The 15,331-nt window shown below is 47.5% G+C and overlaps 1 protein-coding gene across 1 annotated transcript in view; it reads left to right on the forward strand.

The window, feature by feature from the left end:
- The window catches only part of FBF1 (Fas binding factor 1), a 183,281-nt gene that overhangs the window by 25,177 nt on the left and 142,773 nt on the right, over window positions 1-15,331 (forward strand). The window contains exons 4-6 of the mRNA XM_029600467.1: window positions 4,341-4,431; window positions 11,707-11,770; window positions 12,699-12,749. Of these exons, the coding sequence (XP_029456327.1) occupies window positions 4,341-4,431; window positions 11,707-11,770; window positions 12,699-12,749 (206 nt within the window). The remainder of the gene's footprint in view (window positions 1-4,340; window positions 4,432-11,706; window positions 11,771-12,698; window positions 12,750-15,331) is intronic.

The raw sequence follows: 15,331 nt of genomic DNA on the forward strand, positions 1-15,331 counted from the left end.
CGAAACGCAGAACAATCGCCAATAGAAATACTGTTTTCAAGGTTAGTAACCAAAAGAAAAGGTTACGCATCAACATAGGGCCCACTAAGAAATTCAAAACCATATTAAGACTCCACAAGGGCACCAGTAACCACAAGGGAGGACAAATGTTTCACTCCTTTCAAGAAACGGACCACATCTGGATGAGCTAACAAGGGACCACCATTCACCTGACTCCTGAAACAGGTAAGAGCTGTTAATTGTACCTTTAAGGAATTAAGGGCCAACCCTTTACTCAGTCCATCTTGCAAAAATTCCAAAATGAGTGGGAACTTAATCGAACAAAGAAGAACACCTTGATCTTCACACCAAGCCTCAAATACTCACCAAACCCGCACATAGGCTAAGGAAGTGGGGAACCTTCTCGCTCGTAACAAGGTGGCATTCACCACAGTAGAATATCCATGCTTCAGCAAGTGAGTCATCTCAAGGGCCATACTGTAAGACAAAATTGAATTGGATCTTCATGAAGAGCAGGTCCCTACTGCAACAGATCCCCGTGCACCAGAAACTGGATCGGGGGAGTCTACCAGGAGCCTTCACAGATCCGCATGCCATGGTCTCCTGAGCCAATCTGGTGCCACTAGAAACACCATCCCTCTTTTGCATTGCGCGAAGTCGCCAGCAGGTCTAGAAACGGAAGGCCCCAGCAATCCATTATCATCCGAAACACCTCGTCTGGCAATACCCAGTCTTCTGGGTCCAGACTCTCCCTGCTGGGAAAGTTTGCTCTCACATTATCTCTTCCTGCAATGTGCGAGGCCGAGAACTCCTGAAGATGCACTTCCACCCATTCCATAAATTGATCTATCTCCTGCAAACACTAGCTGGCTCTTTGTTCCTCCCTGCCGATTGATGTAAGCCACTGTTGTTGCATTGTCTGACATTATCCGGATCTCTCAACCCTGCAATCTGCTGCTGAACTGCAAACACACCAACCAGACCGTCCGGACTTCCAACCGATTGATGTTCCAGAGATACTCTTCTGCACTCCAGCGCCCTTGTGCTATCACTTCCTGACAGTGAGTTCCTCAACCCTGGAGATTCGCATCTATCGTGAGCATAACCAGTCTGGTGATTTTAGGGAAACTCTCTTTTTTAGATGATCCGCTTGTTACCACCACTGTAGTTGAGAGCAGTCCTCTATCGGCAGGTGGAGCTGAATCGAATAGTCCTGAGACTGGGCTCCAATGAGACAGCAGGGAGTGCTGAAGAGGACGCATATGCACCCTTGCCCACGGCATCACTTCCAGGGTTGCCACCATCACCTACAGATAGGACCACACTATGTGGCATATAGCATTCAACAACAGACACACATGCATCATCAACTTCTGAATACAAGCTTCCAGTAGGAAACCCTGCTCTGTTTCATGTCAAACTGAACACAGATATACTTTAGTGTCTGAGAAGGCTGAAGACTGTTCTTGGCCAGGTTCACCACCCAGCCAAGCTCCTGAAAGAGGGAAGTCACCTTGCAGGACACTAGACAACTTTCTTCCAGAGACTTGGCCCGAAGCAGCCAGTCATCCAAATATGGGTGTACCAGGATCCCATCCTTTCTTAACTTTGCTGCCACCACCACCATGAACTTGGAAAAAGTTCTATGTGTGGTGGCCAGACCAAAAGGCAGCGCCCAAAACTGATAATGGCGTCCCAAAACCGTGAATCGCAGAAAATGGTGCTCTAGTCAGAATATGCAGGTATGCCTTGGACAGGTCTAAGGAAGTCATAAATTCCTCCGATTGCACGGCCATTATTATTGAGCGCAATGTTTCTATGCAAAAATGAGTCGCCCGCAAATGACGGCTGAAGTGCAGACCAAATCACAGCCTGCATCGGCCAGAAAGGCAGCTGCTGGCAACTGCTCTGGAATTCACTCCAGATTCATTGACCTCCTGAGAGAGAAGTAAACAAGAGCAAGCCTCCAAGGAACAAAGAGAAACTATCTGCAAGGTCATTGCCACTGCTTCAAATGCTTGCTTAAGGAAGGCCTCAATCCTTCTATCGTGCACATCCTTCAAGGCCGCTCCTCCCTCCACTGAGATAGTCGTCCGCTTGGAAACAGCACAGGCAAGCGCATCTACTTTCAGAAAACTCAAAACGTTCTCTCACCACTGAATCCAGGGGGTTCAGGCCTTCCAAAACACGACCTCCAATGAAATTAGCCTCCGGGGTGCTCCACTCAAGATCATTCAATTCTTGAATGGCCTCTATAATAGGGAAAAAAAAATAAGAGGCTTTACACAAAGAAACCAAATTGGCATTTTACTTTGGCTTAGACATGGAATCTGCCCCAGGTACTCCCAGCATCTTTAATGTCTGGGAAATCAGAGCTGGTAGCTCATCTCTTTGAAAGAACCACAACATAGTCCTATACAATTCCAGTCCCAGAGGAATTTTTCCATCCGCCAGAGAGTCAGGATCAGTCTCACTCGTGCCATCTGGATTCCTATCGCGAGGACCAGCTGCCGATCTAGGTGTACTTCGGCACTTAACAGTAGTACCAGGCGAGTGAGAGTTCACCACCTGTGACTCTGACCTGGCAGGATTGGACGGGGCTAAGGACTGCACCTGAGGAAAGGATTGCAATCCTTGAAAAAATTCTACCCAAGAAAAGGCAGAAGGATCCATGCCAAAACCAGAAGGTACCTGTACTGTGCCCACTGAGCTACTTTCCCCCACTGACGAACCAGTTAAGGGAGTTCCAAGGTCATGTCTTTACCCAGACTGTCATCAGACTGGGAAGAACCAGGCTTAGTAAAATCAGAGGAAGATGATTCTCCCTGCGCCTCTAAGCAGCGCTGGCACAAATTAAGAGGGCACCTAAGGCTGAGCTGCCCTAATATGACAGGTAGCACAGAGGGAAAGGCATTTAGGTTTGTTAGCCACAGGTGACATCAGTGTAACAGTACGCTTAACAGGTGCCTGAAGGTGTGCGTCCAGCTGAATTCACGCTGTAAAACATATGCATCCAAAATTTAGGCGTTGCAAAGCTAGGCGCACTTCTGCCCTTCCAAACTTAAGCGCACAACCAGTGCGGCTCAAAACTGCACACAGGCAAGCACATGTTTAACATGGAAGCCGCTATCACCTGGACGCCCAAGCAGGCATCTGACTAAGCTACCACAACCTGGATGCACAGTCAGACGCGCTTGCACGCAGCGGTCCTGAAGAGGACAGCTTAACGCACAGGTGTGCGAAAACGCCGCCACGGCTTACCTCGTGGCACACAGAGAAAAGGCTAACAGTGGGACCTAGCCCATATGGGCTGCTCAACCCGCCAGGCTATAGAATGTCCCTTAACCTCCCTCAGGCATGGGAATGAACATCGGAATAGCGCACCAAGCATGGAGACTGGAGGAAGGGGGAAGCCTTACAAACAACCCTTCTACTCTCTCTGTCTCTCTGGGGTTTTTATTTGAGGGGGGGGGGAGTTTAAGCCTTACCTGAGCTCAGCCTTTTCGGCTGAGTACAGAGACGTCTCCAGCTGTGGGGAGAGAGGGCATATACTGTCACTGCCACGCTAGACTTCCTGCACCCGCTGCCCTTCAGCTGTTTTAACAGCTAAGTCCACGCCAGCTGAGAAAACCAGCTACCACACCAATGCACTCATCTGAGGGACCATGGAAATCACCTCAGGAATTCTCAGCCGGGGGAGAGACCATTTGGTATCACCGCAGGAGAGTGGGACAAATTCAATTTCCTTTTATTTCTCCTTCTAAAACTTGAAGCAATCCCCAGTAGGGAGATATATGTCCACCATCTACTAGAGATGGAGAATACTGGCAGGCTGCTGTCACTGCAGGATTATATATACTGTGATGTCAACTTTGGTCCATCTCCATCTGCTGATAGAGGTGCATAAGCCACTGGTTCTGGATTCATCTGACTATATGCTAAGAAATGGATCTATTTTATGAAAACTGCCAGGATTGGCCACTGTCTGAGACAGGATGCTGGACTTGATGGACTTCGTGTTGACTCATCTTAGTATTTCTTGTGTTCTTATAATCCATCCAGAGCTAATTGGGCCTTCTTTCTGGGACATGCACATACATCCACAGAAAGTACTTATACATGGATAATCTCCGAACACCTCTCTAAATCCTCATATCCCACCTTAACATGTCCTGAAAATTTGATGTGGATAGGACACCACACACAAAAAGACACATACACACACATGGAGAGGTCTAGTCTTAAGTACTAAGGCTGCTGTTCCATATCTGTATATCCACAGCCCTTCCTATCTCTGTAGTATAACAAAAAGCTAATTTTCTGTTTTCTCTTATTTCAAGATGAGATCCCGGTTAAATCCAGCAAATCATCCCTGCCATCAGAAGTAGCTCTAGGGAGACCAAAGGGTATGACCCCAAGCACCAGCAAGAAGTAAGAGCAAACGTACTAACACTAAATCAGTTAACATGACTTCCAATTGCTGAGTCTTTTCATATCATTGATGGTTGTATAGATGGTCAGATCTACTTAATCATACATTTTTATATTTAAATTTTTAATTAATGTTTAACTTTTGAAACCTCCGACTTAATATCGCCATGATATTAAGTCAGAGGTTCAGAAATTAACGCCTACCTTTGGGTAGGCGCTAATTTCTGAAAGTAAAATGTGCAGCTTGGCTGCACATTTTACTTACTGAATCGCGCGGGAATAACTAATAGGGCCATCAACATGCATTTGCATGTTGCGGGCGCTATTAGTTTTGGGGGGGTTGGATGCGCGTTTTTGACGCGCTGTTACCCCTTACTAAATAAGGGGTAAAGCTAGCGCATCGAAAACCGCATCCAAACGCGGGTTAACAGTGCGCTCCACCGGAGCGCACTGTACTGTATCGGCCTGATAATTTGTTAGTGTTTTGTCTTATGAAGTCATGGAGCAGTTATTTAATTAAAAAAGAATACAGTGAAACAGGCAAAAGATCTAGGCTTCTAAGTCTGGTAGATTGAAAATATTCTCAGAATGTCTAAATTTAGGTACTTTTTTTTTTTAAACTAGATGCCTGAAAAATGGGTTGGGCCAGGGGACGGGTCAGGGGAGCAAAGTTAGGCACCTGGCAATGATTTCTGGTACTTGATGACTAAGTTAGGTGAATGTATAGCAGCCCTAAAATGTAGGTGCTTCGGTTTAAGGTGCTCAAAGTTGGGTGCCTATTTTTAGTAAATTTAGGGACCTAATTTAGTTCCCTAAATATAGGTGCTCAGCTTTCTTTTTTTTTTTTTTTCAGTATCTGTCTCTGTGTAAATTTGCAGAGTTTGTTCATGTGGTTATGGAAATGGATGGTGCCAAGCTCACTGGCATAGAAGCCACCATAGTAAACTTTCAAACTGTGGGGAGATATAAAGTCTGCAGGTATTATTTATTCATGGACTTTATATCAGTTTTGCATGAGAAATTTTTCCTTTTGAAAAACTGACTCGGAAAAAAGTACTTGCACATACTATTTGCGTGGGTACTGTTTTCTGGCGAAATTTCCGCACATGTATTTTTTAAAAGTTAAAAGTATGTGCGTAAATCCCAACTACCCCTCCGATGCCTGTCCTGATGTGCATGCACATTTGTACACAAATTTGATGTGTGCACATAAACAAAGGTGCACACAGGTGAGACAATATTCAAAGGTGCCAGTTATGTGGGCAATGCACTGCTTTACCCTCACAAATGCGTTCCTGAACATACCCAGATCAGTCCAGACCAGTGGGTGTGCATTCCTATCAGCAGATGGAGTCAGAGAACAAAAACTTTGGGCACTGCTACATAACCGAGAGTGCCCCCTGAAGTCCCTCAGTATTGGCCATTATTTCTCTGACTCCAGCAGATGGTAGAGATGCAGGCCTGCAATCTGTTAGTTAAAAAAAAAAAAAAAAAAGTATTAGGGAAAGATTTTTCCTAGGTTAGGCTAGTTAGTAGTTAGCTGGCTCGCTTCCTGAGGTGTTAGGAACCTTCATGGGCCATCCCTCAGTTGAAGCCGGGCGACCGGGGGGATGGACACCCCTGCCTGAGTCTCGCCCGCAACGGTCCAGTGGCTTCGATAGCCAGGGGCTCCTGGTTCCCTCGACCACTGAGGAGGCTCCCCTCACTCCTTGCCTCAGGCCTCAGTTTCTGAAAAGAAAAAGAAACTGATCCTTTTCAAGGTAGGAGGAGTTTGTTCTGGGGACAGGCCGTGCCGTTTTGTCGGCAGGCCAATTGGAGTGGGGAGCTCGACCCCACGGGTCTCAACGATGGCCCGGGACTCCGGGTAGGTCTGGGGGGGGGGGGGGGGGAGGCCTTTGCTCGCATGCTAGGCCACATTTTTTCATGCCGGCAGTTCTCCACTGAGCCGTTTTTGCGCCTGCAGAGAGTTTGCTATTTTTAGCTCCCCCAACCACGCAAAGGTTTCCCGGCTTGTTTTTTTTCTGCCAACCGCATGGTTCCTCGGTTCTGTGTATGGCACCCCGACCCAAATTGGGGACCTGCCGCTCGTGTGGCATGCCAAAGTAGGCCCTAGACGCTAGTTCCCTCTGTTCTGCCTGCTCCACAGGGCAGGAGGGAACTTCCTCGGGGGAGACATCAGGCAGACTAGGGCTCCGTTCCTCCGGGCCGCTGTCCTCCTCAGCAGGGGAGGGTGACTCATGGCAGGTGTCATGGGAGGAGGATGCCCCTCCCATTCTATCCCTGGTGGAGCATATTTCCACTTTTGGGGATGACCCTGGGCTACCGGGCCCTCCTGCTGAGGGGGGTGCCAATGTTGGGGAGTTCTGTCCCGAGTTTGTGCTGTTGTTGCACCAGGCGTTCCTGGCTAGGAATCAGGTGATCCTGAAGAGAGCAGCATGACTGGACGTTTTGGCAGAGCCTCCACCTAAGCGGGTATCCACGGCCCTCCAACAACCTTCAGGGGCTTGATGGGGGGCGCGAGTCGGGGATCCCTCGGGCTCCGGAGTAGATCAGGATCCGGGACTCACCCATGATATGGGTGATGTGAACCAGTACGACCCGGACCCAGACAACCTCCCACTCTCGGAGGGTGATGATCCCAGTGTGGTGCGCTTATTTAAGCAGGAGGAACTCCGGCCTCTCATTCCCCAGATCTTGGAGGTCCTGGGGATCAAGGTTTCGCAGGAAGAGTCTGACAGCGAAGGTGTTAACCTGGTCCTGGATGGGATTCGGGGACCGACGACTTCATTCCCATTGCCTAAGAAGGTCCGCAAGTTGGTGACCCGGGAGTGGGACTCGCCAGATGCTAGTTTGAAAGTGGGTAGAGCCATGGTGAAACTTTACCCCCTGTCGCAAGATGTTTTGGATCTTCTGAATGTTCCAAAGGTGGACGCAACGGTGTCTGCCGTGACAAAGAAGACCACCATTCCTGTGGCCGGGGCCGCTGCGCTGAAGGACATACAGGATCGCAAGCTGAAGATACATCTTAAGCGAGTTTTCGAGGTCTCTGTGCTGAGTCTCAGGACAGCGATTTGTGCCAGTCTCATGCAGAGAGCCTGTCTTTGTTGGGTCCAGGAGGCGTCTGCAGCTCTGAGTGCCGACAGCGTGGGGCCCTTACAAGCTGCACGATGGGAGTCAGGTGTTGCCTATGTTGCAGACGCGTTGTATGACTTGGTTCGGACCTCGGCACGTAATATGGTGTCCACTGTCATGGCTCATAGACTCCTCTGGTTGTGGAATTTGTCAGCAGATTTGTCTTCCAAGTCTCAACTCTGTAACCTCCCCTTTAAGGGCAAGCTTCTCTTCGGGGAGGATCTGGACCAACTGGTAAAATTACTGGGGGAGTCCAAAGGCAACCAACTTCCGGAGGATAGGAAACCTTCTGGGAAGGTTTTTCCCCCTCAAGCTCGTTTTCGGGATTCTCGCAGATTTCGCACTGGTAGGTCTTCAGCTCCTTCGGGCCCAGGCTGGTCTCAGGGCATCAGCAGTCCTTTCGTGGAGGTCGGCACCAGGTAGAGAGTCAAGGGTGCTGGATGTGGAAAACCCTCCCAGTGAAGCCAGAGGCACCCATTCCGTCATAGAAGCTGTCGGAGGCAGATTGTCGAGCTTCTACGCGGAGGGGGAAAAGATTATCTTGGACCGATGGGTCTTGGAAGTGGTCCGGGATGGTTACGCTCTCAGGTTTTCGCATCTGGTGCGGGGAGGCCTTTGTGGAGTCTCGCGTTGCCTCACGAGCCATGCGAGAGGCAGTACAGGGGACCCTACAACGGCTTCTCGATCTCCAGGCTGTTGTTCTGGTCCCCCTTGCGGAACAGGGCAAGGGACGGTATTCGGTGTACTTTGTGGTTCCCAAGAAAGAGGGCACCTTTCATCCCATTCTGGATTTGTAGAAGGTGAACCAATGTCTGCGAGACCACGTTTTCGTATGGAGACCTTGAGGACTGTGGTGGCTGCGGTTCGCAAAGGGGAGTTTCTCACATCCTTAGACCTCACCGAGGCCTATCTCCACATCCCGATTCACCAGGATTACCAGTGGTTCCTTCGATTCAAAGTGCTGGGTCAACATTTTCAGTTTCAAACTCTTCCTTTCGGCCTGGCGACAGCCCCATGTACCTTCACCAAGGTCGTGGTGGCGTTCCTGCGCAAGTAGAGAGTCCTAGTTCACCTGTATCTGGATGACTGGCTGATTCAAGCGAAGTCACAGGAGGACTGCGTAAGATCGGTCCAGAGTGTGATGCTCACCTTGCAGTCGCTCGGCTGGGTCATAAATGTCCAGAAAAGTCACTTGGAGACCACGCAGTCGCTGGTTTACTTGGGAGCGCTCTTCGATACCTGCCAAGGCAAGGCTTCTCTGGCATTGGACCGTGTAACGAAGTTGCAACACCAGGTCAAGGCCCTCCTTCAGAGGAAGACTCGACGGTTTGGCATCACTTACAAGTCCTGGGATCCATGGCCTCCACCTTGGATTTGGTCCCGTGGGCGTTCGCTCATTTGCGTCTGTTGCAGCATGCACTGTTATCGAGGTGGAACCCGGTGTCGAAACAGTTCCATGTACCGTTGCCTCTGCTTCCAGAGTCCAGAGTCAGTCTGTCATGTTGCTTTTATGCAGCAACCTGGTACAGGGAGTGGATTTGGATCCGCCGAATTGGGTGGTTATCTCCACAGATGCTAGTCTGTCGGGCTGGGGAGCAGTGTGCCTAAACAAATCCACTTAAGGTCTTTGGTCCCCAACGGAAAGCTTCTGGTCCATGAACTGCCTCAAGACAAGGGCTGTCCGACTGGCCCTGAGAGCATTTCTGCCTCTGGTCCTGAACAGAATGGTTCCAGTGTTCTCAGACAATGCGACGACAGTAGCTTACATCAACCGGTAAGGCGGGACACGGAGTCTTGCGGTGGTGCTCAAAGCAAGGCTGTTGTTCGCTTGGGTGGAACACAATCTCAAAGGAATCACCACATCGCATGTCGCAGGAGTGGAAAATGTTCAGGTGGACTTCCTTAGCAGGCAACAGCTCAATCTGGGGGAGTGGGAGTTAGCTCCCGAAGCTTGGAACCTCATTTGCGCCAGGTGGGGCGTGCCTCAGTTGGATCTCATGGCAACTCGGGCCAATGCGAAGACAATCGCTTTTTCAGTCGTCGAGAGATAGGCTTGGTAGGCTTAGATGCCCTAGTGTGTCCATGGCCCACGGGCATTCTTCTCTACGCCTTCCCCACTTGGCCTCTCATCGGTCGGCTTCTCCAACACATAGAATGACATCCATGCAGCATAGTACTGGTGGCTCCAGAGTGGCCGCGTCGTCCATGGTTCGCAGACCTGGTGCGAATAGCTCTGGAAGGCTCCCTACAACTGGCTCATCTCCCGCATCTACTCCGTCAGGGGACCATATTTTCGGATCAGGAGGAGGATCACTTCTCTCTCGCGGCTTGGCTTTTGAGAGGCAACGATTGCAATTGAGGGGGATATTCAGAGCAGGTTATTTCCACTCTTCTTCAGGTGCATCGACCGTCTACTTCTATGGTCTATGTTAGGGTCTGAAGTTGTTTGAGACATGGTGCTACCAGTGCTTCTTGGATCCTTTGTCAACAGAGATTCCCCAAGTGTTGGACTTCCTTCAACAGTGCTTGGCTAAGGTTTTGGCTTTCAACTCCCTTCGGGTTCAGGTAGCAGCCTTAGGTGCCTTAAGGGGCAGTTCTGGTTCCTCAAAGGAGTCAAACATTTACGTCCTCCCGTACGTCCATTATGTCCAGATTGGAGTTTGAACCTGGTGCTTCGGGTGCTTTGTGGAGCCCCCTTTGAGCCTTTACGCAGGGCTCCAATTAAGGATTTGACCTTGAAGACCATTTTCCTGGTAGCTATTTGTTCTGCACGACGGATTTCAGAGTTACAGGCTTTGTCGTGTCGGGATCCCTTCCTTAGGATTTATGATGATAGAGTTTCACTGCACACGGTCCCTTCTTTTGTTCCCAGGTGGTGTCTCCCTTTCATGTCAAACAGGCAGTGGATCTGCCAGGATTTCCACAGTGGTCCAGGGATTCCCCTCTGGAAAAGGAGCTTCATCTTTTGGATGTTTGTCACGCTCTTTTGCGCTATTTGGAGGTTACCAATGACTTCCAACGGTCAGACCATCTGTTTGTCTTGTTCGGGGGTCCTAAGAAGGGTGACAAGGCTTCCAAGGCGACGATTTCGCGCTGGATTAAGGAGGCTATCTCTTTGGCCTATGTTGCCCAAGGGCGTCAGGTGCCCGTGGGTCTGAGAGCTCAATCCACTAGGGCCCAGGCTACCTCCTGAGCTGAGTGTCAGCTTCTGTCACCGCAGGAAATCTGCAGAGCGGTGGTTTGGTCCTCCCTTCACACTTTCACCAAGCATTATCGTTTGGATGTTAGGGCGCACGATGAATCATCTTTTGATGAGAGTGTTCTATGAGCGGATCTTATGGGTTCCCGCCCAGTGTAGTGTGGCTTGGGTACATCCCACTGTTCTGGACTGATCTGGGTATGTTCAGGAAAGGAAAATTGGTTCTTACCTGCTAATTTTCGTTCCTGTAATACCACAGATCAGACCAGAGGCCCACCCCCTTTTCAGATTCCGAAAGACTACCTTGAGAAGTGATATTTTCATGAAGAAACAATTTGGTTCTATCACAGATGCTCTTGAGGGAGCAAGTTCCGAGGTGGTCTAGTGGTTTTTTGTTTTTTCTCTGTTATGGGCGAGGGGTTAGCTGTTGTGTTTTGGGTTCCAGTCCTCTTTGCCCTTTAATAAAGTTAGTTGTTTGGGCTTGGGTACAGGCCAATACTGAGGGACTGCAGATGGCACTCACGGTTATGTAGCAGTGCCCAAAGTTTTTGTTTCTGACTCCATCTGCTGGTAGGAATGCACAACCCACTGGTCTGGACTGATCTGTGGTATTACAGGAACAAAAATTAGCAGGTTAGAATCAATTTTCCTTTTGACAGTTGCCTCTCATAATTGCTAAATTGTGGAAGCAATCTCTTCCCTCGTCTTTCTTCCATGGTTTAACACATAGTCAAATATCTGTGTGGTTTTGACCTTCTTGACTGGTTTATGACCCATAAGGACTGGAATGCACTCCTGTTATAAGATACTTATCTCTATTTGGAAGAATGCAAAACTTTGTTGTTCACATTAACAATGCGCCCCATCCACTCTCCCCATCTTCCCAAGGCCATGTACACTGTGTGCCAGCAGCAGCATTGTCTTAGACTTTTTCTATTTGACAGATCACTCTTGGGTGATGATTTCTTCAGCAAACTAGCGCAGGAGGCAGAAGATGGAGCTGCTGAGGTGAGGTGATATATGAAAATGGCCACCTTCGCTCCTGAGTAATGGACTTAAGAGGCTGCAGGAGAGAATTCACTAACCTTGCTGAAAAGATGCAAGGAAAAGCCTTCAAGGATGAGGAATTATCAGATTAATTTTATTGTCGTTCATAATTCAGGAGAGTAGTTTTTTTAAACTCTAAATATTTCTAAATACATATTAAGAAATATATTTTCTTGGATGGATATACAGCACGTGATAGCAAAAATCCCCAATAAAACAAATATTTATAGACATGAGATACAGCTACCACAGACAGCTGAAAATAGTTTTAGAAAAAAGAGAAATTAGTGGGAAGAGTGCCATCCTATCCAGGTGGAGACAGCAAATGCAGCAAGGCCCCAGTTGTTTGTGTGTGTGTGTGTGTCTTTCACAAGCAGTGCCCTCAAATTGGCCTTGCTCAAGTAGCATGTAGCTAGATTGCCCATCTCTTCTCTGGGATTATGACCACATATCACTTATCACTTCCCCCCGCACCACCCATGGATACCCTAGAAGAAACAACATTCCCCTACGGCTTAATTTATTTTTTGATCATGATCGGTTAATGTGTCCTTATTGTAAGGAATAGTATTTTGTTCCAAGGTTACATCGTTATGGTTTTACTTTTGTTTTATTCTTTGTACATTGTTTTTGTTTTATTGTTTTATTGTATCACCCACCTGAGTTCTTTGTAAACCGGCATGATGTGCTGCACGAATGTCGGTAAATAAAAGTTAATAAATAAAATAAATAAATAAATAAATATATGAGTAGATTTTCCTATGGAGTATTATTTGTAAACTTAAGAATCTCTTAAATAATGAAAGCACAAATGTTTTTCAAAATTTGTGATTTTGGCTTGAAACATTTCATATTTTCTTTTTTTTTTTTTCCTGATTTTGGGAATCAGGAGTCTGATATCTCAGATGCAGATCCACTGGCATTACTAGAAAGCATGACGGTAAGGAAAAGATTTTTTTTATGTTTTTTTTAATTTGTGAGCTTAGAGCAGGTGTACGTTCAAGTTGTGATCATGTAGAATGTACAGCCATGTCCCCATGAATTAACTGTGTACATTCCATACATGCAGATGCCTTTTGCCTGGCTATTCTACGTCTGATCAATAAGGGCCGGATTTTAAAAGGGTTACACGCGCCGGGCCTATTTTAAAAAGGCCCGGCTTGCAAAAAGGGGCGGTCCGGGGATGGGGCAGGGACAGTGGCAGGGCCAGAGGCCTCCGATAGAGCGGCCATTGCCGCTGTGTCAGAGGATCACATGCCGGCAAGCTGCCAGCAGGCGCAAAAGGTAAGATAATTTTGGCGGGGTTAGAGTATGGCTAAGGGGGGAAAGGTTAGGGGAAGGGGTGGGAAGGTTAGGTTAGGGGGGGAACGGGGAAAGGCAGTGTGGCTCAGCGCATGCAAGGTGCACAATTGTGCACTCCTTGCGCATGCCGACCCCTGATTTTATAACTTGTGTGCACAAGTTATAAAATCGGGTGTACATGTGCACGCGCCGGGTAGCGCACGCACATGTACGCCTGCACGCAACCTTTTAAAATCCACCCCTAAGTGTTTCAATGATAGGCAGTGGTCAGAGTTAATGCCTCTTCCTACCATGCTCAGAATTCAAGGCGACGTATGAAAGTGTGTTCTAATTGAAGCATAAAGATGTAAACTTAGGTGGATTCTGAGTTACTTTCATTTCTAGAGGGCTATGGACTGCTGCAGCAAGCAGTCATCCTCGGCCAGTAGCAGTGGAGCAGTAAATAACAGAAAGGCCTCCCTGGAGTGGGATATGGGGGCCACTGTGATCTCACTGCCTGTTTTGCTGCTGCTGGCACTGGATAGATCCCTCAGCAATGGCAAAATGCCCTCATCAAGATAAGGTAGCTCATGAGGCTACTTGGGCTTAAAGTTATCCTTCCACTACAGTTCACCAGAATTGACCGTCAGTAACTTCAAGTTTTTTAAGTTTGGAGTTTTCTCTATTAGCTCAGCTTTACATTTTATTTCAAAAGAGACTTGCTCACAACTCTTAAAATGATATAATAGTAACAACTGCTTATTAATGCTGGGTGAAATAAGCCTTTTGTTTCATTAACTGCTTAGCTTTGCCTGTTTTTGTATAGGAAAGATGTTTTATAGTGATGTTAGCACAGGAAACAGGGCAGGTCCCATCAATGTGCTAAATGCAGCACTGATATGGAATAATGAAAGTTCCCTGTATGTAGCCAGATCAGTCCAGACTCCTGGGTTTTGCCTTCCTGCCCCCAGATTTATGTATTTATTTATTGTATTTATGTACCCTCGTTCTGTGACCAGTCACAATGGTTTACAAAACAAAACAAATAAGAGTATAATGACAGATGGATAAAATCATAACATACATAATGAATTATATCAAACTTAAAAAATACATAGGTTTAAAAAATAAAAACAAATAAAAAGTAAAAAAGGGAGATAAAATAAATAAAATGAGAATGAAGCCTCATTCAGTATTCCAGATTCAATACCATCCTATGAGCCAAAGTAAGATTCTGCCTTAACTTAAGCATTAATTATTCACATATGCTAGTTTAAAAAGCCATGCCGTCAAACATTTCTTAAAAGCAGAAAAGTCTTTTTGCAGCCTTAATTCAACGGGTAGGGTATTCCAGGATTTAGGTCCAGCAACTGAGATAGCGCTCTCTCTCTCTCACTTCACTCAAGTGTGCAGTTTGAACTGATGGCACTGTCAACAAGCCTTTGTTCGCAGATCTTAAATTTCATTGAGGAGTATATAAATGGATAGATGGAGTCAGAGAAAGTTTCACTGATGCTGTTCATAACCTAGTGTGCCACCTGCAGTCCCTCAGTATTTCTCTGTCTCCAGCAGATAGTAGATGATGTTAAAACTGCAGTCTGGAGAGAAAAAAAAAAAAGATTAAAAGACAATTTCTGGATCCTCCCAGAGGGTTGGAAGGTCCTTTGGGGCCAATACCCCTGTTTTGAAGCAGACAAGCAGGGGGCTAGTGGCCCTTGTGATAGCTCAGTCCAGAAGTCCATGGGATGTACATCTGGTGGTCCAGATCCCTCATCCCCCACGAAACTGTGGTGGAACCTGCTGGCAGTTCTGTACTGCAAGCCCAGTGGAATGGGGAAGTTTCCCTTTTATACAGTTCATCCTGGGCTGGGTTGCTAAAGTTTGGTGAAAGGAGATGGGATATAGCCAGTGGTCTGGCTCTCTTCCGATCTGCCATGCGGCCTGCGCTTCTGGAGCTGGAACCTCTGCACCAAAGGAAAGTATTGGTTTCTATGTATCTTTATTTTGTTCTCAGAGTAAAAAAAAAAGAGACAAAATTGAACTGGTTAGAAGATTTTGTGCAGCATTGGGGTTCCAGAGGGAGTTACCTTAGCAGCTTGGGGAACTCATGATGGGATTTTTTTAGCAGCTTCTCTGCCTGTGGAGGAGACTGGGTGATGGCTCTGTGGCACTGAGGGACTGTTCCCTGCTTGCTGTTGCGGTACTGGTGGTGCCGTGGGTGTGGGGAAGAACAGCGTGTGT

This window comes from Rhinatrema bivittatum, chromosome 4 (assembly GCF_901001135.1).
Source record: "Rhinatrema bivittatum chromosome 4, aRhiBiv1.1, whole genome shotgun sequence".
Lineage (NCBI taxonomy): Eukaryota > Metazoa > Chordata > Amphibia > Gymnophiona > Rhinatrematidae > Rhinatrema > Rhinatrema bivittatum.